This window comes from Antedon bifida, chromosome 6, assembly GCF_963402885.1.
Source record: "Antedon bifida chromosome 6, ecAntBifi1.1, whole genome shotgun sequence".
NCBI classification, from domain to species: Eukaryota; Metazoa; Echinodermata; class Crinoidea; order Comatulida; family Antedonidae; genus Antedon; species Antedon bifida.
The window spans coordinates 20,012,538-20,036,514 of record NC_136231.1 but is presented as its reverse complement, the minus strand read 5'-3'; the positions used below and the strand labels follow the sequence as shown (position 1 = coordinate 20,036,514).

General features: G+C 35.7%; 2 protein-coding genes across 6 annotated transcripts; both read left to right on the top strand.

Annotated features, from left to right (window-relative positions):
• Window positions 1-856: 856 nt before the first annotated feature.
• LOC144845255 (14-3-3-like protein 1) lies at window positions 857-12,080 on the top strand. 5 transcript variants are annotated; one of them, XR_013612522.1, is made up of 3 exons: window positions 857-1,217; window positions 4,384-6,539; window positions 11,762-12,080. XR_013612522.1 is itself a non-coding variant. In XM_078702444.1 (2 exons), the coding sequence occupies exons 1-2, from the start codon at window positions 1,214-1,216 to the stop codon at window positions 5,118-5,120; spliced, it is 741 nt and encodes a 246-aa protein (XP_078558570.1). In that variant the 5' UTR covers window positions 857-1,213; the 3' UTR covers window positions 5,121-6,905. The 5 variants fall into 5 exon arrangements, 3 of the variants coding, with proteins under 3 accessions (XP_078558570.1, XP_078558571.1, XP_078558569.1); XR_013612521.1 differs by having other exon boundaries at window positions 4,384-6,565; window positions 11,788-12,080; XM_078702444.1 differs by lacking the exon at window positions 11,762-12,080 and having other exon boundaries at window positions 4,384-6,905.
• Window positions 12,081-13,034: 954 nt separating this feature from the next.
• On the top strand, window positions 13,035-19,062 carry LOC144844668 (uncharacterized). The gene is made up of 4 exons (XM_078701688.1): window positions 13,035-13,049; window positions 13,869-14,001; window positions 14,708-14,845; window positions 18,479-19,062. Exons 2-4 carry the CDS (start codon window positions 13,870-13,872, stop codon window positions 18,566-18,568), a joined length of 360 nt encoding a protein of 119 aa, XP_078557814.1. The 5' UTR covers window positions 13,035-13,049; window position 13,869; the 3' UTR covers window positions 18,569-19,062.
• The last annotated feature ends 4,915 nt before the right edge of the window (window positions 19,063-23,977 follow it).

Here is a 23,977-nt window from a genome sequence, read left to right as displayed (position 1 = left end):
TACGAACAAATTTTAATGTTGACCCAGCCTAGTAAAAGAACCTAACAATTAAAAATGTGTGTATACTACTCTGGAGCTGTGGTCACCGTGTGTTTCTGAAGACATGATTGTTTTTCAAATATTGAATCCTGGTTTAATTGGGTGCTCGGATGTTTTGCCAAATCTTATTTCACCGACAACTAATTATAAGCCGACAAGCAACTTGCATTCAGAGAAAAACCAAACTTTTCACACACAGGGCTATTACATACTTGCTCGAAAACGGACCATAGAACAAGGTAAGATTGAGTCTTAAATAGCCCTAGAAAAATATTGCAATTATTGTTGATTTACATTTTGCCTATTCATATATTTTGGGATTTTTTCTTTTTTTGTGCTATACACAATTTTTTTTTTATAAGCACTTTAACATCTCCATTCTTTTTTGTAACTATAGTAACAGAGAAGCATTTTTAGGGAAAAAATTATAAACTAAAAAAACCAAGACCATTTTAAGATAAATTTCATGTCCGGCGGGGCTGTGGATATGGATACCGCCTGTTCAATCACCATGATAATGTACTATAAAATCTGATTACGCTGTTGTAAATTAGTTGGTCCACCATAAAATGCTCTTTTTCCAAAATTTGAACCCCTCCACCCTTACCAGGAGGCTTCTAGAAAGGAAGACCATTTTACGGTTACAACAACCAACCCCACTCCCCTTTTATATTTAGGTAATTGACGCGTGGTGTACTGAGTACAAACCGCCCACCAAATTTACTCTAGACGCGCGCGTGTAACATAAAAACCGCGCGACATTAAAGTACTGTACACAACAGTACACTGAGTACCTGGTGGTCCGCGGCAGCACGCGGCGGCCTGCCGCCTCCTTTTTACAACGACTCTCAGTCAAGGCCACAGTTACGGTGTGATACACACATACTTTTTGCGTGGGGAGTATTCTTCAAAAAAGTATCCCAGTGTCTTTTGTATTGTTACGAATACTTTGAATTTTTAATCGGGTTTGATTCGTATGGTTTCACAAAAATCTGTCAAGCGGAAGGAAGCGAACCGTAGCCATTTTGTTTTTGGCACAGCGTCATCAGGAAGTGCTTCATAGTTTATTACACACTGTACCACCAGCTAGAAAAAATCGGAGAGACTGAGTTTAGAGGCTACTCCCATATCAGTATTTCGAGTTGTGAAAGTGTTCAATCAGATTGAAGCCAAAATGGGTTAGAATAATGCATTAATTATCTATAGTTAGGGCCAAATATGAGGACTAGAGCGTAGGCTATTGGGATGGGTTGTTGGAATAAAGAATTATGTATGAGGTAAGCTAGGGAGTCCTAGGCTAGGCCTTGCCGGCCCTCTATAGGTAGGAGGTCTAGCCGTTTGGCTAGGGTGTGGGAGGCAGGCCTAGTCTAGCTAGTTATAATTAGAAGGCCTAGGTAGCCCAATAAATATTACTGTTAGGTAGGTGTAGTAAGTAGTAGGCTTAGTGTAGTTTAGTACTATAGTATTGAATAAGAGATTAAGACTTTAAGTTTAAGTAGAAGATCATGACATGATGTTCTGTAGACATTATTTAATAGCATATTTAATATTATTTTTAGGCTATAGGCCTAGGTAGATTAATTAAATTAGGGCTAGGCCTACAGTCGGGGTTAGCTAAGTAGATGAGGCCTACGTCTTTAGTAATACTATTCTCCTACGCCTAGTAATACTATATCTATCTCTCTATATATAAATAAGGCCTGAAACCACAATTGGATCAATCAATAGCACTAATTAATAACAGGGTTTGGATGGAGTAGCCCAGCAAGCACTAGGTAGGAAAAACACTACCATACTCACTTTTCTAGAGTTTGGTCCAAGCCTAAACTAGCTAGAAAAGGATATTTTTTTGGGCAAGTACTGTACATGTTCTTTGGGCAGCGGCTTAACTCGAACTAAACTAAGGCTCAAAAACCTGCGATGAAATGGAACACAGACTTCAGTGCAAGGCGTGGTCAAACGTAAGTTCCAACCTACAATTTACAAGAAAAAACATATTTTTTGATCATTTTCTCTATATTCTCAGTACTGACAACTAATCATTAGAAATAATATATGCTAGCTCAAGCTAGCTGTCTAATTATTAACTGAACAACCATGAATAAAAAACAAATAGTAATATATTGAAATTATCATATACAGTAAGTATTATAAATAAAAGTAGACATGTCTTCTGGAGAAGTTACATAAAAAAAGGTGTGGACGAACAAAATCTACTGTCAAGTTGAAAAAAACTTGAGGTGGTCGGTTTTAAAGGGAATTTATCATCAAAAACAGGCGAGTGCAACGACAAGAATTTGTAACAAAAGTCTCTGTTTAGTTTTAACAATCATTAAAACTTAAAAAACTTCTATTTAAAAAGCATTTAAAATTCTTTGAAAGGCAGTTTAACAAAGTTAGTATTGTGTTTCATGCCATGTGACCAGAAAAATCTGGCTCTATAATAATTATAGACCTACCAGCAGTCCTATTATGATTGACTGAATGTTGTTTATTTAAAACTAGGCCTATATTTAAAATGCATGTTTGTTTTCGATCATTTGTAAGCATCGTTTTTGGTACTGTACATTGTGCTACATCATGGAAAATGTATATTTTATATTCACCGTTGATTAGGTAAAAACATGCACAAAGATTATGATTAATGTATTGTAACCCAATAATTATGTAAATGAGTAATAACCTGCGACTTGCAGCCTACTGGGCTGAATTGCGCACAGGTGTGGACGACAATACACCGGGGTAACCCCCTACTCTTCAGAAAGATGTAGATGCATGCACACACGCCAGATGTGTACACTGGACCTCCAGCTTTAATTCCTTATCCGAGAAGACTTGTTCTACCACCAGAACAATAGTTGAAGAGTGTCTTGAACTTATGCCGATTGTATAGCTAGTTATACAGTACCTTGTTGCTTCCTTGAGGTATGTTGTAGTAGGAGATTGGTCAGAATACTCCACTCCAAACATGATGTTCTATGAATAGACTAAGTAGCGTGCATCAAATGTCCTCTCTTGGATGGTTTTAAAGGCCTAGTCTAGCTAGGCTTAATTTTGTACTGTAGGCCTAGCTGGTAAACAGCGGTAACATATATGAACATTGTACGCTAAACAATGTATATGCCTAGCCTGACGTCTAGTTGCTGCATTATTTGTCTTTCTGTTTTTGGCAAAATCTGTTACAAGTTGGGGCAGTATTTTCACTGAAAGGTTAAAATTCTTCTATTTCTCTTGGCTTTCACGATCGATCAAAAGTGGGTGAATCACAGAAGAAATATGAAAATATCAATCCGGCCTATAGTATTTAATTTACATCAAATGACCTTAAATTAGTGTAATTTCTGAATGTTCAGTTTACAAATTGTCGAATTTACAAATGGGTTGTGATATCGATGATGTCATTAAAAAACAAATAAAATCGGAGGTTATGTTAGTACATACTGTACGCTATATACTGTACTTCATAGCTACACATACAGTACTGTAGGTACCGCGGCAATTGTTGACGTACAAAATGGCTATAAATTTTCATTCCAGCAATCAAAATAATGACGGTGTCCCTTTGTATGAATCGTCAACGTTCATGGCCCAGCTCCTTGTGGTTTACGCGTCCATATATCGGCTGTTTTATGTTACATCAGGGACCGAAACTACTACTTTTGCATTTTCTTCCTTTTAATCAGGTGACCATTATCTAACTTTGGCCTCCTTGTGTACATTTTTTTTATGGTAATATTTGTTGTTTTTATCTAATATTCTGTTGTTTAACAATTTGACCATTCAACATATACAGTAAATCAAATATTTACTCCTTTTTGTGCCATTTTCATTACAAAACGGCAAATTGTAACGTTGAGGTGCCAGGGCCATAGCCACCTGTACGGTTGGTAAGGTTTCAACCTGACCACTTTTTGGAATAAGACTTTGACAACCTCATGACCTGCACAGGGGTATTGTTCTATCTTGTTGCGACAACTGCGCCACTTCAAATTTAATTCTCATGGCTCTGCATGCTACTGTACTTTCGCACCTGTCTCAAAATGTGTTAACAATAACATTATTATGGATAACATCACTGCAAATCATGAGTTTTCACAGAGGATGTACAGTATTATCAGTTGGATTGCCTGACCTTCAAATCAAGGTGCTAAATATTAACATCGTCTTTGATTAGTTGATCTAAAGGTTGTCCTAGGGTTGCTCTAGGAGTAGTTTTTCTTAGGGTAGTTATCCGAAGAGTAGTTTTCCATAGTTAGTTATCCTTACAGTATGGGTAGTTTTTCTTATGTGCTAGGTTAGTTTCCCTGGAATCGTACTGTTAATTATATTTGTTTAATCTTGCAGATAATCGTGAATCGTATGTGCAAGAGGCAAAAATTGCAGAGCAAGCAGAAAGATATGATGACATGAAAAAGGCTATGGATAACGTGGTGAAATGTGGTGGTAAACTCAGCTCTGAAGAGCGAAATCTACTGTCCGTAGCATACAAAAATGTGTGTGGGGCTCGACGCTCATCCTGGAGAGTAGTTACCTCCTCCTTGTCTTCTTCTAATGTTACACCTTCCCAACTAGAAGTTGGGAAGAAAATGAAAAAACAAATTGAAAAAGAGCTTAATGAAATCTGCACCGAAGTTCTTTCTCTAATTGATGATATCTTGAAGCCTAAGCAAGAAGATTCTGAGCAAGAAGATTCTGAGCACAAAACATTCTTTAATAAGATGAAAGGAGACTATTACCGCTACCAGGTGGAAGTAGCAGGCGATGATACGAAGCAAGCTTTGACAGAAAAAGCAAGATTGGCGTATGAAGAAGCAAACGAATGTGCCAATAAATTGCCTTCAACCCATCCAGTGCGGCTTGGTCTTGCGTTGAATTTTTCAGTCTTTTACTATGAGATTGAGAATGATCCAGAAAAAGCATGTGGTTTGGCTAAGAAAGCATTTGATGAAGCCATTGCTGACCTTGATACACTCCAGGAAGATTCTTATAAGGATTCAACTCTGATCATGCAGCTTCTTCGAGACAACCTTACACTTTGGACGTCGGGTTTGGGAGATGAAAATGAAGAACAGCAAGAATAATGTTTTTTTTAAATATTCCATTTACTACAGTAACAAATTGTATACCTACCACATTATATATCTGTCCAATTGAACAATATAAATAATAATACTGTAAACAATAATATCATACAAATTGTTGAAAATGTTTATTAACAATATCTTCATATTAAGAATTTTACTATTAGTATAAAATAAAATCATATACGGTTAATTTTAAATCCACAGTCGTACAGTTGTCTATTGATGGACTCATAATGATTGGTTTTAATTCACATTGTGTTTTTGCTGAGGTTACATTTATAAAAGCCACCAGAGCCCTTTGTTTATTTTCTACCCTTATTTGAGAACATTTTTTTTTTTTCTGTTTTTTTCCTTTACAATTTACTGTAACATTGTTTTAACTTTAATTTAAACTTTAAATTATGTAACTACGATATACGGTGTAGTACTGTTGTTGAATAAGTGTTTTGTGAGTAAAGAAATTGCTTAAAACTAATAGGTACTGGTATACCGCATATTTTATGAACTGTGTAGGTGTATAAATGTCATCCCTATTATTAAACATTGTAGAAGATCAAGATTAGCATAATATTTGTCAGTTAGGTTTTTGTACAGTATTATGAGTAGTAAAGGCCAATTTACACAAACGGTAACAGTAAGTGGAATATATAGGTTATTTCTTATGACCATTTACAAAGAACGCGGACGGGCTTGGGATAGAAACGGATTTTATTTTGTCACTATACCGCGCAGTAATTTTGGATTCTGGACAATCAACGACATTATTGATGTGGCATCATCTATCAACAACTTTTGGACTCATTCAAGTCCAAGGTGTCAATAATATGAGTACCTCAGTAGGACTACCCTAGTTTTGTAACTTCTTTTAAAAAAATATAAAAAAGCACTATACGATGTGACTGATTGTTTGTATAAGAATAGTGTAAAGAAAAGATACATTTGGGACGTTATTAGACAACAAGGTCGATGACCTGTATACTGGCCCTCTAAAACCAGGCCTAGCGTAGGCTACTGCTCTAGGCCTATTGACAGTTCAGTCATAATACTGTACGTCATGCCTAGACCAGCAGTGCCTGCCTGCAACATGTACTACCTCGAGGCCTACAAGCACATACTTCTCACCATACCATATGCATTTTTTGCGCGCTGTGTAAATGTAACAAGCGAAGCAGTTTTCCGCTTACCGTTACCACTTGTCTATGTAAATTGGCCTTAAGCCTCCTTGTTTTGTGAACCACTTACAGTATAGAATTTGCTGTGTAATTGTGGAAACAAAATCAAGATTAGGACTTTGATTTTTGCAAAGTTTAACTTTAGAAATGCAATTAGTGCATATAATCATGTGTAATTTCCTAACAGTCGGTCTACTGTATGTTACATACAGTCCATTTATCTTGGTTGTAGAGTGGTTTTCAGGTTGTGGAGGAGGAAAGAGAAAAAGTGTGGAGTTTAATTTACTACCAATGTTTGAGTATTATCAACTTTCTCTTGCATTATTCCTTTCCTACACCAGTGACACATTCATACAGATTGTAATTTGCTTTGGATGTATAAATGTATCACCAATATATGCACATCACAGTATGAATAGTTTGCTGTTTTTCAAATATAATATTAGATGGTATGTTGTTAGTTCTGTTTTTATAAGTTCAATATTACTGTAAAAAAAAATGTAATTCACTCGATTTTCATTATCAGGTTTTAGGTTGTTGGTTCAATCAATGTATGCATTTGTCAACAAAAAGTTAAAACATGCTTAAAATAAATCCGATTGAAAATGTTTGCGATTATTTCAAGTTCTGTTATGTTGTACAGAGTTGGGTCTCAATGGAAATTCGGACTATCACTATTTCTTTTACTACATGTTTTATCCTAAGAAATATGATTTCCTCACCATCTTCATTGAGTACAAGGGCTAGGCTGGTGGATTACTAATGGTACAGTATACACCATCGTCTTTATTCACCAATAATCGCGATATGGTTGAATGATTCCAGAGCGACTCTCGTCATGTTTCTAAGTACTGTTTCAGGTCAATAGTGCAAAAACTTACTAGTAAACACACTTTTGAAATTAATCATCATTAATCAATGTTGAATTTTGTTATTGTTTTTTTGCCTATCTGGATATTAAAGTGTTTCTTCAAATAACAGAATAACATTTTGGAGAATTTAACAGGTCAAATTTGCAATTGAAATGATGGGTACCTATCTCTTGTATGTTAACAGGTAAAACTCATGAGGTAGATTTTGCTATGCACACATAACGTCGCAGCAATTGTTCTGAAATCATATGTACATCTCTAATACATTGTCAAAATATGGTTCTCATGTACAGTTGTCCTTTAAATATGACCACAGGCCAAGAAGCTTGTTTGAGCTGCAGGTACTGGGTAAATAGTTTTTTGCACACAGGCGAGCGGACAGCGGTCACTGCCATGTCGCAGATCAAACAGTCACTATTATGCACAGTAGGTGCATGTAGCATGACTTTCATTACAACCAAACAACAGTGAGCAGACTAAACCTTTACTTGCATCACTGCAAGTCATGAGTTTGTGAGAGGATGCAATATCATATCACCCTAGGGTAGTTGTACTAGTGTAGGCCCTAGTTGTCCTAGTGTAGTTATTCTAGGATTGTCATCCTAGGACTAGTTAGAAGTAATTCCTAAGCATAGTTGTCCTAGGGTAGTTGTCTTAAAAGTAGTTGATCTTATAGGCCATGGTAGTTGCCCACTGGTAACTGTGTTTTTAAATCTTGCAGATAAACGTGAAATGAAAGTGCAAGAGGCAAAAATTGCTGAGCAAACAGAAAGGTATCAGGACATGAAAGAAGCCATGAAAGAAGTGTTGGAATGTGATGGTAAACTCAGCCCTGAAGAGCGAAATCTACTGTCCGTAGCATACAAAAATGTGTGTGGGGCTCGACGCTCATCCTGGAGAGTAGTTACCTCCATGCTTAGTAAGATTGATGACCAAAAAAAAGCAGTTGTGAATACAATGAAAAAGAACATTGAAGATGAGCTTAATCAAATCTGCTCCGAAGTTCTCAAACTAATTGATGTCCATTGCTTAAACCCTGAGAAAGAAGATCCTGAGCATAAAGACCCTGAGCACAAAACATTCTTTAATAAGATGAAAGGAGACTATTACCGCTACCAGGTGGAAGTAGCAGGCGATGAAACGAAGCAAGCTTTGGTGGATAAGGCAAGATTGGCGTATGAAGAAGCAAACGAATGTGCCAATGAATTGCCTTCAACCCATCCAGTGCGGCTTGGTCTTGCGTTGAATTTTTCAGTCTTTTACTATGAGATTGAGAATGATTCAGATAAAGCATGTGGTTTGGCTAAGAAAGCATTTGATGAAGCTATTGCTGACCTTGATACACTCCAGGAAGATTCTTATAAGGATTCAACTCTGATCATGCAGCTTCTTCGAGACAACCTTACTCTTTGGACGTCGGGTTTGGGAGATGAAAATGAAGAACAGCAAGAATAATGTTTTTAAAAATATTCCATCTACAGTAATTTAAGATACCATGATTAGGTGGCACTATTTAAGTATGAATGTGTTTCAATTTTCGATTACTGTACTATTTACTATTTTTTTTTTTTGTTGGCAAAATTGTTGAAAATGTTTTGAAACAGTATCTTCAGATTAAGAATTTTACTATTAGTATAAATTAAAACCATTTTCAGTTAATTTAAGCCCACAGACGCACAGTGGTCTATGCACTCATAATAGTTGGTTTTAATTCACATACTTGTGAGGTATTTAACTTTGGTTAGATTTAGCATTTTATATAAAAGCCACCAGAGCCCTTTGTCTATTTCTAATTTTACATTTTTTATGAAAATCATTTTTTTTCCCTGTTTTTTCTTTTACAATTCACTGCAACATTAACTATAAAAAACTCTTTTATTAAACACTGCAGAAGATCAAGATTAGCATATAATAATCATCAATTAGGGTTTTTTGTACAATATTTTCAATGTCAGTAGTTTGGTAATTTGATAAGTAAGCCTTCTTGTTTTGTGATCCACATATAGTATAGTATTCTTTATATTGATTTTTATCTGAGCATTTGCCATGTAAATCAAGATTTTGACTTTGATTATTATGCAGTTTAACTTTAGAAATGCAATTAGTGCATAATCATGTGTAAGTTTCTATTACAGTAGGCCTACTGTACATTACATGCAGTCTTTTTATCTTGGTTTTCAGCTTGTGGAAGAGGAAAGAGAAGAAAGTGGAGTATAATGTGTACGATCTAATTAACTTTCTCTTGCATTATTCCTTTCCTACACCATTGACAAATTCATACAGATTGTAATTTGCTTTGGATGTATAAATGTATCACCAATATATGCACATCACAGTATGAATAGTTTGCTGTTTTTCAAATATAATATTATTAGATGGTATGTTGTTAGTTCTGTTTTTATAAATTCATTAATATTACTGTTAACAAATGTATTTCACTCAATTTCATTATCAGGTTTTAGGGTGTTAGTTCAATCAATGTATGCATTGTCAACAGAAAGTTAAAACATGCTTTAAATAAATCTGATTGAAAATGTTTGTGATTAAATATTGGTGTGATTATTTCATTTTTAAAGTTTATGTTGTACAGAGTTGGGTCTTGATGGACAATCTGACTATTACTACTATTGCAATCATTTTGGTTCAGTATTGTATTTGCAATGAATGTGAATATAACCAAAGGCTTGTTTGGCATGTAGCTACCGAGGAAATACTTTCGAGCTGCCAGCTAAACGTTTTTACAGCGTAAATCTAAAAAATTTTATCAACTTTAAAAGGGACAATGTGAGGAGGTGACATGTCATAGCGTATTTTCTGCTTGTCGCAGATCAAAAGGTCTACTATTATGCACAGTAGGTGCATGTAGCATGACTTTCATTACCAAACAACAGTGATCAGACTAAACCTTTACTTGCATCACTGCAAGTCATGAGTTTGTGAGAGGATGCAATATCATATCACCCTAGGGTAGTTGTACTAGTGTAGGCCCTAGTTGTCCTAGTATAGTTATCCTAGGACTAGTTACCCTAGAAGTAGTTCCTAAGCACAGTTGTCCTAGCGTAGTTGTCTTAAAAGTAGTTGATCTTATAGGCCATGGTAATTGCCCACTGGTAACTGTGTTTTTAAATCTTGCAGATAACCGTGAAATGAAAGTGCAAGAGGCAAAAATTGCTGAGCAAACAGAAAGGTATCAGGACATGAAAGAAGCCATGAAAGAAGTGTTGAAATGTGGAGGTAAACTCAGCTCTGAAGAACGAAATCTACTGTCCGTAGCATACAAAAATGTGTGTGGGGCTCGACGCTCATCCTGGCGAGTAGTTACCTCCATGATTACTAATGCCGATGATGAAAAACAAGCAGTTGGGAAGGAAATGAAAAAGAAAATTGAAGATGAGCTTAATGAAATCTGCTCCGATATTCTCGATCTAATTGATGTCCATTGCTTAAACCCTGAGAAAGAAGATCCTGAGCATAAAGACCACAAGCAAGAAGATCCTGAGCACAAAACATTCTTTAATAAGATGAAAGGAGACTATTACCGCTACCAGGTGGAAGTAGCAGGCACTGATACAAGACAAGGTTTGACGGATGAAGCAAGATTGGCATATGTAAAAGCAAACGAATATGCCAATGAATTGCCTCCAACCCATCCAGTGCGGCTTGGTCTTGCGTTGAATTTTTCAGTCTTTTACTATGAGATTGAGAATAGTCCAGATAAAGCATGTGGTTTGGCTAAGAAAGCATTTGATGATGCCATTGCTGAGCTTGATAATCTCAAGGAAGATTCTTATAAGGATTCAACTCTGATCATGCAGCTTCTTCGAGACAACCTTACTCTCTGGACATCAGAAATGGATCAAGAAACTGACGATGCAGAGCAACAATAAAGAAAATATTCCATACTAAAGTAGTTTAAGACACCATGATTTAGAAGCACTATTATAACCTCAATGTTTTTCCATTTTTATTTTCCTTTAATATATACGTCAGAAACTGCCCCTCATTATAAAATAGGAAATTAGTCAATATGGTTAGAAACAGTATTTTCAGGACGAGGAATATTTACTCTTAGTATAACATAAATTTTACTAAACTTTTATTAAAATATTTTTTAACTCATACTGTAGATGGTTTTACGGATCTTCAGGTTACAGGGGTATCGGTGACTGTCCAAAAAAAAATTTTTTTTAAACATCGTTTAATAATACCTACTGTTTTGTGAGTAAAGAAATTGCTTTAAAACTGATAAGTATGGGTATATAAAATTACCACATATTTTATACCAATGAAATTTACTTGTACTGTATATGTATAAATGTTACCCCCTGTAGATCACGATTAGTATATTATTGTCAAGTATTTTCAATGTCAGTAGTTTAGTAGCCAGACTTGTTCTTTGATCCATTAAAAAGTATTCAATTTTTGCCTGAGCATTTGCCATGTAAAATGTGAAAATAGAATCGCCATATAAGATTTGTATAAATATTGTAGTTTAGTTTTAGCAATGCAATTAGTGCATATAATCATGTGTAATTTCCTAACAGTACTGTATATTACATACAGTCCATTTATCTTGGTTGTAGAGTGGTTTCAGCTTGTGGAGGAGGAAAGAGAAGAAAGTGGAGTTATGTACTACCAACTTTTGATTATTATCAACTTTCTCTTCCCCTTGCATTCCTCCTTTCCTCTACGCCATTGACACATTCATACAGATTGTAATTTGCTTTGGATGTATAAATGTATCACCAATATATGCACATCACAGTATGAATAGTTTGCTGTTTTTCAAATATAATATTATTAGATGGTATGTCGTTAGTTTACTAATATTACTGTTAAAAAATCACTCAATTTCATTATGCATTGTCAACAAAAGTTAAAACATGCTTAAAATAAATCCGATTGAAAATGTTTGTGATTAATTATTTGTGATTTTTAAAGTTTGTTATGTTGTACAAAGTTGGGTCTCGATGGACAATCTGACTATAATATATTGTGTTATAATTTATATCATAATTTCGGTTCAGCATTCCTTTGCTAGATGTTTTTAATGCTGTCTTATGTTAACAACACAGGCATGACTGTGACACTGGTTGATCAAGAATATTCATCAGTCTCGGCTTGCAGCAAGCTTCTTCTGACACACTACTACAGTATTATATTCTTGTCGGGCACAACTTCCAAAGATTAAGGATAGCGGAGCCCAATGACTAACTTTATACAAGTTTTCAGGAATCAATGTGGTTATGTGCAGGATAGAGATTTCCTTGTGTATTTTGCTGATGGAATCCAAAGTGGATACATGGATAAAATTATACATTTTGTCCATGGTTGATATACAGGATGGAGGCGGAGATCCATGCACTTCCCCCACTCTTTGAAGGAAGGCAATTGACACGGCTAGGGTATTTATTGTCGGATACATTTCAGTATCTTTTTTTCCACCGAAAACCATACAACCTTGAAAAGAAGCCCTTTTTTGAGGCATTCCTTACTGACTTTGTGACATGTCACATTTATTATCTATATTAAAACAAAGAAGCAGAACAACATACTTTTTTCTGTAATACATGTCTGCCCGTATGTTATATATTACAGTACCACGAATAAATTGTATTTTTGAAATTTTTGGCGGCGATTACCTTTCATAAGCGATTTTTATTTGGTGGGGAAGGGGAAGGAGAGGAGGAATACACGTCACACACTGCTGTACATCTGATCATGAGGGCAGCAGCAGCATGCAGACTACACCACCACAGGACTATACACACAGTACAGACAGCCACATGTATGGATCTTTGTTATGTTTAATATGAACGAAGCTCTAGCTAGGCCTACAGTAAAGGTTAATAGGATTCAGGTAATTCTTCTCTGAACTATAAGTTGTATTTTAGGATCAGGTGCCTGTCTGATATGTTTACAAAATTAAAATGTTTAATGGAATCCATGTTTTATTTAATTAAATTATAATATGGCTAGGCCTATCTGGCCTAGGCTAGCCTTAGGCCTACTAGGCTAGGCTAGACTCAACCTAGCTAGGCTAGCCTAGGCCCTAGACTCTAGCCTAGAGGCGGCCTAGGCTAGCTACTAGGCCCATGCCTATATTAAGGGGCCTACAGTTACAGTACTGTACCTACTGTTCTGTAGACAAGAGAAAACTAACTTGGCCTCTAGTAGTAGGGTAGGCCTAGGCCCCTTAATGATGTACCAGACATCGTCAGTGGCAGGTCATAAAGAATTCTACAGGTATTGAATAAATATAATATTTAATAATTAAATAATAATTTGTTCAGGTCTCAGGCCAGATCTAGACAATAAGGGGCCTAGAAAAGACATATACAGTATCAGTATTAATTAGCGTGTGGATAACATATCTATATGTACCGTCTAACTAGGTGGTGTATAGATATAGCCACTGCGAATTTACATTTTGTATCCAACAGCCAATCAGAAAGCAGAAAATGTTGTGTCAAAACACATTTTAATTTAGTGGCTCCTAGAATTTTCTTCCAAAACCATGGCAAAGCCTTGTGTGTGTCTTGTGTGAAATAATTCAAAATGCTTTATACTTTTATTATTATTTTATACTAATTTTTTACTTTGTATAATTGTATTGTAATCTATGGCGTTTTTCCAATTCATTCACATTTACTACGATGTGGATAGCTTTTTCAAATGTTGCTTTCATATTTGTTTTATAGAATGCATAATAGTTTAAGAATTGGTGTACTTTGTTTGGTTGTCATGTACCTTGATCTACTTGATAATTTTGGATGTGCTGCCAGAAAACAGTACATCTACCAGAGATATCATTATAAGAAGAAGCCAAAAATAGTAAGTTATCAAACAGAATACACATTTTGTTATCTTGTTTTTGGATTTGCCCATCGGGACTGACCATTTTAATTTTTAGTTACCCTATGTATTATTAGTAATACTTAATAGGCTGGTAATAGGATCTCAATGAAGTACAATTAAAATCAGCAAAAGCTGAATAAAAAACTGCCTGAAAGGGTAGAACTAAACCTTCCTCACTGCATACCTTTTTTATTTTATAGTATTTCAATCTATTGGATCAGCAAAAAAAAGAAAAATTTATTTTCCATAATATTAGGAACAAAATGAGTGAGTGGCCGAGCAGTTAAGACAGTGAAACCGTGATCCATAGCCATAACATCGGCAAGGGTTCGAGGCTCACTCACTCCATGGTTCTGGTGGTAGAACAAGTCTTCTTGGATAAGGACTATAAACCGGTTCAGTGTATGCATATTGAACCTATATAAGAACCTAGTACATCTTTCGAACCGAGTAGGGGGTTACCCCGGTGTACTAGTTCACACACACACTGTCGTGGACAGACGTAATGGCGCCGTAGTTGGCTGCCGATGACCCTTAGGGGAGAAGAATGTTGTTTAAAAGGTGTAACATCTAAGTCCACAGCGCTCTGATCTTCATGAAATAGCGCTATATAAATGTCGCATTACATTACAAAATGAATTATTTCTTTATTATTAAATATTTTATTTTATATTCTACCTAGGAGAAAAGATACAAGAATGAATTATCAAATTGTGAAAGGAGTAACAAATGTTTGCAATTAGCTGGTGTTGAGAAGACAATGTGTGCTCGTCAATGTATGGCATTGGATTGCTTTCATGAACTTTATGGCAATGATTTGGTAAGCTCTTTGGCAATGGTATTAACGCTGTATGTTAGTTTTGGTTTATTTTCTTATTGTTAAACTTACACAGCAGCACAGATGAACATGTTCACACCAAGAATAACTCATACAGTGTATTAATTAAAACTTTGCCTTTAGAAGCATGGTGCCCGCAGGGTATGGCCTCATAGTTTTCTGCAAACAATCACATTGTAGTAATAATAATAATGCATAATTACACTAAATAAAAATAATATTCAAATAATGCATAATTACACTAAATAAAAATAATATTCAAATAAAAATCAAAATAATCAGATTTAATATTTATGACATGGTAACCAATTTAAAAATCAAAATGGGCCTTAAAGGTTATTTTAATCCACAACCTTATGCCAACTACAAGTTGGCACCAGATGAAAAATTGATAGAAAAGGACATAATTTGACATGTTACCCTGTCTACCACCACAGGCCAAAGCAAAGAACATAGGCTTTTAGAACATACACAGTACTGTCCAAGCTCCACTTCATCTGAAGTATTATATATCACAAGAACATTGGTTTGGTTTGTTTGGAGGGGGAGGGGGTTTTGTGTGTGTCAAAGAAGCTATCTACATTCATAAATCGACTCTTAACTAGGAGGACGATTGTCTCCAACTTCCAAATGCTTATGACCCGATTCGCGCCGTCTATAATTCTACATGTGAAAACTTTGATCGGTCCCTTTTCGAATGGGCCTTGGCCTAGCATTTGATTAAAAGGAAGTTATTAATAAGTTATTTAATAAACAAATAATGAATTCTGTGAAAGATGAGTGTTTGTTTTCACATAATATAACAATTCATCTCTCATCTAATTCCACTCACAAACATTCATTATTTGTATACATTACTATATCAGACTTTTTGCTATTGAATCTCTTATGAATATTCTTTATTTTCTGTGTGCTGCCCTCTGCATTTTTATTTCAGCTATGATAATGTATTGACGACATTGGTTAATTGTGTGGGATGGCATTGAAAAAGCTGCATAATTCAACATATTCTCTGCTTTCATCGTATTGCTTTAATATAATATAACAGACATTTGAGATTTATTTTTTAAGCTTTCTAGGTATAATATCACTGTAATATATTTTTATGACATTGAAAAATATAATTTTAAAATAATTTCTTTTAATTTATACTTTCTACTGTCTGGTATTCCTAAAATAATAGTGTTTTTAGTAGGCTATGTTTAATGAGTTACACACAGTATGTTAATCAGTTGCATTATTAAAATTAAGTTTGAATTAGAATAAATTCATGGAATTATTATAATTATATTGCATAATCTATATCACATTAACATAACATTTATTGTGATTCACACATTACATTGAAAAAATTTATAATCATAGTCATCTACACATTGTTGTTAAATTACATCAAAAATTAGCATAAACCATGTTGCCTTCTCATCATAATGTACTCATTAGCATACTTGTGTTCATAATGTATTCATTAGCATAATTCATATTTTATATCATAGTCTATTTTAGAATCTTTTTCTTAAGATAATTTTAATATTTCAGTCCATGAATCATATTAACATAATTGATTACTGTATTTGCATAATTCATGTCACCTTAATTATTATAGGAGTTCTATTTTTGCCACATCAGGGGATCGTAATATTAAATGTTGACATGTGTTTCATAGTAATTGTTCTACAGCAAGTAAAACAAACCATTTGCAAATGACATTCACTTTCATTATTTAAAGAACATAGTTGAAGATTCATCTATAAAATACATTGGTAGAGGTACAGTTGACTCTGCCTAATTCGAATCTAATGGGACTGATATCAAAGTTTGAGTTATGCAGACTTCGACTTACAGAAAAACTTTTGTAAAAAAAATGCTAGGCCTAGGTTCACTCACTAGCCTCGCTACGGCTAGACTCTAGGCTTAGGCATATTTTGCGAATACATATCGCGTCGATATCACGGCCTACACGATGAGCCTTCTTGAATTGAATTTGTTGCTTAGCTAGCTAGGCCTAATACATGCTAAGCCTCCTTTATCTGAGACGTCGACTTATACAAATTTTAACTTGGAAAAATTTGACTTACAAATTAAAATTACACAGTAATATATAGGAAAGAATTGGGACTTTCATAAAAATTTGACTTTCACAATTTTTCGACTTACGCGAATTCGACTTTATTTATATTGGTACTTTGCATAAAACTTTACTACACTTTAGTAAAATTTGCAGTGACTATTAATTCAGTTGTTTATATTAATTTTATATTATTTGAAATATAGCACAATCTTTAATTTATGATTTGTTCCTTCTTAATCCTAGCTAACATTTTCCCCAGGTACCTTGTAATTGCTAATATATTTCAATAGAGCAGAAGATAGCTTAGAGTGATTTTCACTGGACATGGACTTGGATTGAACTGAATAGTATTAGTTTTCAGTAGGTACTGTAGGATTATCTAATGGCATTATTTGGATTAAATAAACACAGCAAATTGACATGATCTGGTATACATCCAAATTTGAATTTACCAGTACCAAAAAAATGCAGGCTACTTGTTAAGTGTAGTTTGTATTGAAAGATTTTAATGTGATTAAAAGATAAATTGTGCATTAACAAACTTGATAGTGGTGAACTTATTGTACCGCAATTTATCTCCAAATTACAGTATGAGCTTCTCAATTAATATTCATGATGTCTATTAATCGAGACTGAAGATAAGTTTCGCAACACAAACAAACAGCTTACAAAATAATAGGAACTAAAGATAATTAAAAAATTTAAATTATGTCGGATAATTATCACCCTCTCTTTAGTTTAGTGTACCAAAGATGGAAAACCAATAGAATGAGAAACTCGTTTCTCCCTACTGCAATGAGGCAATTCAATGAAACTTGGAAACATTGATCATTTTATGCTATACTCTCTTCACACACCAATCTTGCTTGTATTTTGTATTTTAAACTATGTATTTTATCTGTATTTTAAATTATGTGTTTTGTTTGTATTTTACATTTTTATATTTTTATGTGAATTTTAACTTTGAATAAACAAAAATTGTCGGTTTATTATACAGGTAAGCTAGAACTCATAGACTACTAACACCACTACTGGTTTGTGTAATATTTTACTGTGTTTGACCATGAATTCATAATTTAATTTAATTAAATTTGCCGCCACCGATTGTCGCTGTTTTGCCCGTATGGTTTAGATGCCCTAAAAAATCACTCTCTGACTAAACATTTGAAAAATATCCTGTGTGAACAAGGGTCTATTAGCACTACATTATATTTAACCCATACACACACTTTTATTATTTTGTCTCGGCTCCATTAACATCATAAAAACACTGCCATAAGCATAATACTTTATTATACCAGCATCTTGTTGTTTTTCAAGATGGTGATAAGGGTTGGGTAGTTGCAAACTACTGTCTAATGTCAACCTTTTGACAATAAACACAATTTATTTTTAAAAAGTGAAATGTTCAAGCCTGTAATCAGGTGGGTTTGTAGAGTTTAACAGAACCACATTTTTTCTGAAGTGTCCTCAAACTAGAGACCAGCAGTGAAAGTTCTGTAAATGTGTTATACCTCTCTAAAAATCATATTGTTTTTTTTTAGCTAGAAGAAGGAGAAGTTGATGTACGTGTAACATCGTTTAAGGGTTGCTGGCAGAAGAAATATTTTACAATTGCCAGGTCTGGATTATGACCCTCATCAATGATACAGAAACAATGAATTGATTCACATCGACGAATGTGCAATACTGATAGGGTGCTTCTGATTCTCGACGACCAACAACCTAAAGATCTCTCTAAACTATCAAATTTGCCCATATATGGACATGATGATGTCATATCACCATATTTGGGCACATCAAACTTTTTTTGATACTAGTTTGATAGTGTAGACAGAGCTTTAGAACAAGCTGTGTCAATCTATGCGTCATCGGTCAGTTGTCACCTGGACCTAGGAAGCAAATGTGTGGAGGGTGGAGGGAGGAAGCATGTATGCGCACAGTGAATTGAAAAAAACATGACCTAGTTCATCAGTCCTTGCAATTTGAAAACTCCCTATTAATAAATATACTTCTGGTTAAATGTATTATGTGAATGAAGTTTTGACTTGTAAATATATGTGAATTTTCTTTGTATTTAATGCTTGTATATTTGTACAATGTTTAATAAATGAGTAATAACATTAAATAGCGTTCGTTTTTGTTTGTATGATGATGTATGTTCAGATGTTAAGCCAGACCTTACAGTATATTTGGCCAAGGTACTCGAAAAATCCAATATTTAAAAAAATCACTAGGCTTTGTTATAGCATGGAACAAATCCCTACTGTAGGCTATAGGTTTTTCTCTGTATAAGATACTCCATCAAAGACCACTTTACTGTGTGGTCTACTGCAGCTCTGCATAAACTATGTATGTGTAATTGAAATATCAAAGGTATAAACTCTAGTTCCAGAGTAAAACATGAAATAATCTTGTTGGTAAAAAAAGGTGTATTCAATTTTCAACTATAAATTCGTTGCTCAAGCAGCACAAAAACAATTTTTAGTATGAAACTTTTGAAATTTGCTGGTATTAATCTTGTTTATGATACAAACTCTCGTAAATAAGGGCTTTTTATTGGTATTATAGAGGCAACTAGATTTAAAAAGGGTGTTCATGAAAATGAATGATACTTTTAAAATATTAAAATATTGTACCTGAAATTAGTTGTGCACGGGTAATTGTATTTCGTATAGAATAGGATATGCATACAATACCTCATTGTTATACAATTATTACAAAATATATTTGTACTAAATCCAAACCATTATTTAAAAATTCCAATTGGATTTGGAAAGTAAAAGGTATGTTTCTGATTCAAACTAGTGCTATTCTCTTCCATTATTGTTTTTTTTTTTTTTCGGGTTATACAAGCTTATTCAGTGGAAAGATTACAAATAATTCGTTGTTAGAATCACAGGGGAAAGTCAAACTTGATTTAGGATTTATGCAATGTATACACATATACAGAAACATTATGGTATAATTATTGAATTTAGAAAAGTGTATATTCTTAGCCCTTTTTTAACAAAATCCCTGTACTATAATAGTACAGGGATTCTTTCCAAAAATTGGCCTTTTGTTCTTTGACATAACTGGTTACTATACATCAATAAGATGATACTAGTGCAATGTATACACACATACAGCAAAATTATGGCATATTTATTGAATTTAGAAAAGTGAAAATGTTTTATCCTTTTTTTTTAAAATCCCTGTAGTATAGTACAGGGACTCTTTCCAAAAATTGGCACATTTCTAGCCTTTCTTTGACATAACTAGTTACTATACGTCAATAAGACGATACTAATGCAATGTATACACACATACAGTAAAATTATGGCATGATTATTGAATTCAGAAAAGTGTATATTTTTAGCCTTTTTTGACAAAATCCCTGTACTATAGTACAGGGATTCTTTCCAAAAATTGGCACATATATAGCCTTTTATTTGACGTAACTGGTTACTATACGTCATTAAGATGATACTAATGCAGCAAAATTATGGCATAATTATTGAATTTAGAACTGAAAATTGTTGGCCCTCTTTTGACAAAATCCCTGTACAGGGATTCTTTAAAAAAATTGGCACATTCTTTTCTAGCCTTTTATTCTTTGACATAACTGGTTACTATACGTCATTAAGACGATACTAATGCAATTTATACACACATACAGCAAAATTATGGCATGATTATTGAATTCAGAAAAGTGTATATTTTTAGCCTTTTTTGACAAAATCCCTGTACTATAGTACAGGGACTCTTTCCAAAAATTGGCACATTTATAGCCTTTTATTCTTTGACATAAGTGGTTACTATACGTCAATAAAATGATACTATATTTTGCATATATACACATACTGTATACAGCAACATTATGACACATAATTATTGATTTAGAAAAGTGTTTATTTTGTTGACAAAAAGTACAGGGATTCTTTCCCTTCCAAAAATTAGAAAATTTCTAGCCTTTTATTTGTCTTAGGGAGTAGTTATTTTAAGGGGGTAGTTGTCCTACAGTAGAGGTAATTACCCTAGGTGGTACTGTAGTTATCCTAGCGGGGTAGTTGTCTGGGTGGTAATTGTTCTGGCGGGTTAGTTGTCCTACAGTAGAGGTAATTACCCTAAGGTGGTACTGTAGTTATCCTAGCGGGGTAGTTGTCTGGGTGGCAATTGTTCTGGTGGGTTAGTTGTCCTACAGTAGAGGTAATTACCCTAAGGTGGTACTGTAGTTATCCTAGCGGGGTAGTTGTCTGGGTGGCAATTGTTCTGGTGGGTTAGTTGTCCTACAGTAGAGGTAATTACCCTAAGGTGGTACTGTAGTTATCCTAGCGGGGTAGTTGTCTGGGTGGTAATTGTTCTGGCGGGTTAGTTGTCCTACAGTAGAGGTAATTACCCTAAGGTGGTACTGTAGTTATCCTAGCGGGATAGTTGTCTGGGTGGTAATTGTTCTGGCGGGTTAGTTGTCCTACAGTAGAGGTAATTACCCTAAGGTGGTACTGTAGTTATCCTAGCGGGGTAGTTGTCTGGGTGGTAATTGTTCTAGCGGGTTAGTTGTCCTACAGTAGAGGTAATTACCCTAAGGTGGTACTGTAGTTATCCTAGCGGGGTAGTTGTCTGGGTGGTAATTGTTCTGGCGGGATAGTTGTCTGGGTGGTAATTGTTCTAGCGGGTTAGTTGTCCTACAGTAGAGGTAATTACCCTAAGGTGGTACTGTAGTTATCCTAGCGGGATAGTTGTCTGGGTGGTAATTGTTCTGGCGGGTTAGTTGTCCTACAGTAGAGGTGATTACCCTAAGGTGGTACTGTAGTTATCCTAGCGGGGTAGTTGTCTGGGTGGTAATTGTTCTAGCGGGTTAGTTGTCCTACAGTAGAGGTAATTACCCTAAGGTGGTACTGTAGTTATCCTAGCGGGGTAGTTGTCTGGGTGGTAATTGTTCTGGCGGGTTAGTTGTCCTACAGTAGAGGTAATTACCCTAGATGGTACTGTAGTTATCCTAGCGGGGTAGTTGTCTGGGTGGTAATTGTTCTGGCGGGTTAGTTGTCCTACAGTAGAGGTAATTACCCTAGATGGTACTGTAGTTATCCTAGCGGGGTAGTTGTCTGGGTGGTAATTGTTCTGGCGGGTTAGTTGTCCTACAGTAGAGGTAATTACCCTAAGGTGGTACTGTAGTTATCCTAGCGGGGTAGTTGTCTGGGTGGTAATTGTTCTGGCGGGTTAGTTGTCCTACAGTAGAGGTAATTACCCTAAGGTGGTACTGTAGTTATCCTAGCGGGGTAGTTGTCTGGGTGGTAATTGTTCTGGCGGGATAGTTGTCTGGGTGGTAATTGTTCTAGCGGGTTAGTTGTCCTACAGTAGAGGTAATTACCCTAAGGTGGTACTGTAGTTATCCTAGCGGGATAGTTGTCTGGGTGGTAATTGTTCTGGCGGGTTAGTTGTCCTACAGTAGAGGTGATTACCCTAAGGTGGTACTGTAGTTATCCTAGCGGGGTAGTTGTCTGGGTGGTAATTGTTCTAGCGGGTTAGTTGTCCTACAGTAGAGGTAATTACCCTAAGGTGGTACTGTAGTTATCCTAGCGGGGTAGTTGTCTGGGTGGTAATTGTTCTGGCGGGTTAGTTGTCCTACAGTAGAGGTAATTACCCTAGATGGTACTGTAGTTATCCTAGCGGGGTAGTTGTCTGGGTGGTAATTGTTCTGGCGGGTTAGTTGTCCTACAGTAGAGGTAATTACCCTAAGGTGGTACTGTAGTTATCCTAGCGGGGTAGTTGTCTGGGTGGTAATTGTTCTAGCGGGTTAGTTGTCCTACAGTAGAGGTAATTACCCTAAGGTGGTACTGTAGTTATCCTAGCGGGGTAGTTGTCTGGGTGGTAATTGTTCTGGCGGGTTAGTTGTCCTACAGTAGAGGTAATTACCCTAGATGGTACTGTAGTTATCCTAGCGGGGTAGTTGTCTGGGTGGTAATTGTTCTGGCGGGTTAGTTGTCCTACAGTAGAGGTAATTACCCTAAGGTGGTACTGTAGTTATCCTAGCGGGGTAGTTGTCTGGGTGGTAATTGTTCTAGCGGGTTAGTTGTCCTACAGTAGAGGTAATTACCCTAAGGTGGTACTGTAGTTATCCTAGCGGGGTAGTTGTCTGGGTGGTAATTGTTCTGGCGGGTTAGTTGTCCTACAGTAGAGGTAATTACCCTAAGGTGGTACTGTAGTTATCCTAGCGGGATAGTTGTCTGGGTGGTAATTGTTCTGGTGGGATAGTTGTCCTACAGTAGAGGTAATTACCCTAGGTGGTACTGTAGTTATCCTAGCGGGATAGTTGTCTGGGTGGTAATTGTTCTGGCGGGTTGGTTGTCCTACAGTAGAGGTAATTACCCTAAGGTGGTACTGTAGTTATCCTAGCGGGGTAGTTGTCCGGGTGGCAATTGTTCTGGTGGGTTAGTTGTCCTATAGTAGAGGTAATTACCGTAAGGTGGCACTGTAGTTATCCTATCGGGGTAGTTGTCTGGGTGGTAATTGTTCTAGCGGGTTAGTTGTCCTATAGTAGAGGTAATTACCCTAAGGTGGTACTGTAGTATCCTAGCGGGTTAGTTGTCTGGGTGGTAATTGTTCTAGCGGGTTAGTTGTCCTATAGTAGAAGTAATTACCGTAAGGTGGTACTGTAGTTATCCTAGCGGGGTAGTTGTCTGGGTGGTAATTGTTCTAGCGGGTTAGTTGTCCTATAGTAGAGGTAATTACCGTAAGGTGGTACTGTAGTTATCCTAGCGGGGTAGTTGTCTGGGTGGTAATTGTTCTAGCGGGTTAGTTGTCCTACAGTAGAGGTAATTACCCTAAGGTGGTACTGTAGTTATCCTAGCGGGGTAGTTGTCTGGGTGGCAAGTTCTGGCGGGGTAGTTGTCCTACAGTAGAGGTAATTACCGTAAGGTGGTACTGTAGTTATCTTAGCGGGGTAGTTGTCTGGGTGGTAATTGTTCTAGCGGGTTAGTTGTCCTATAGTAGAGGTAATTACCGTAAGGTGGTACTGTAGTTATCCTAGCGGGGTAGTTGTCTGGGTGGTAATTGTTCTG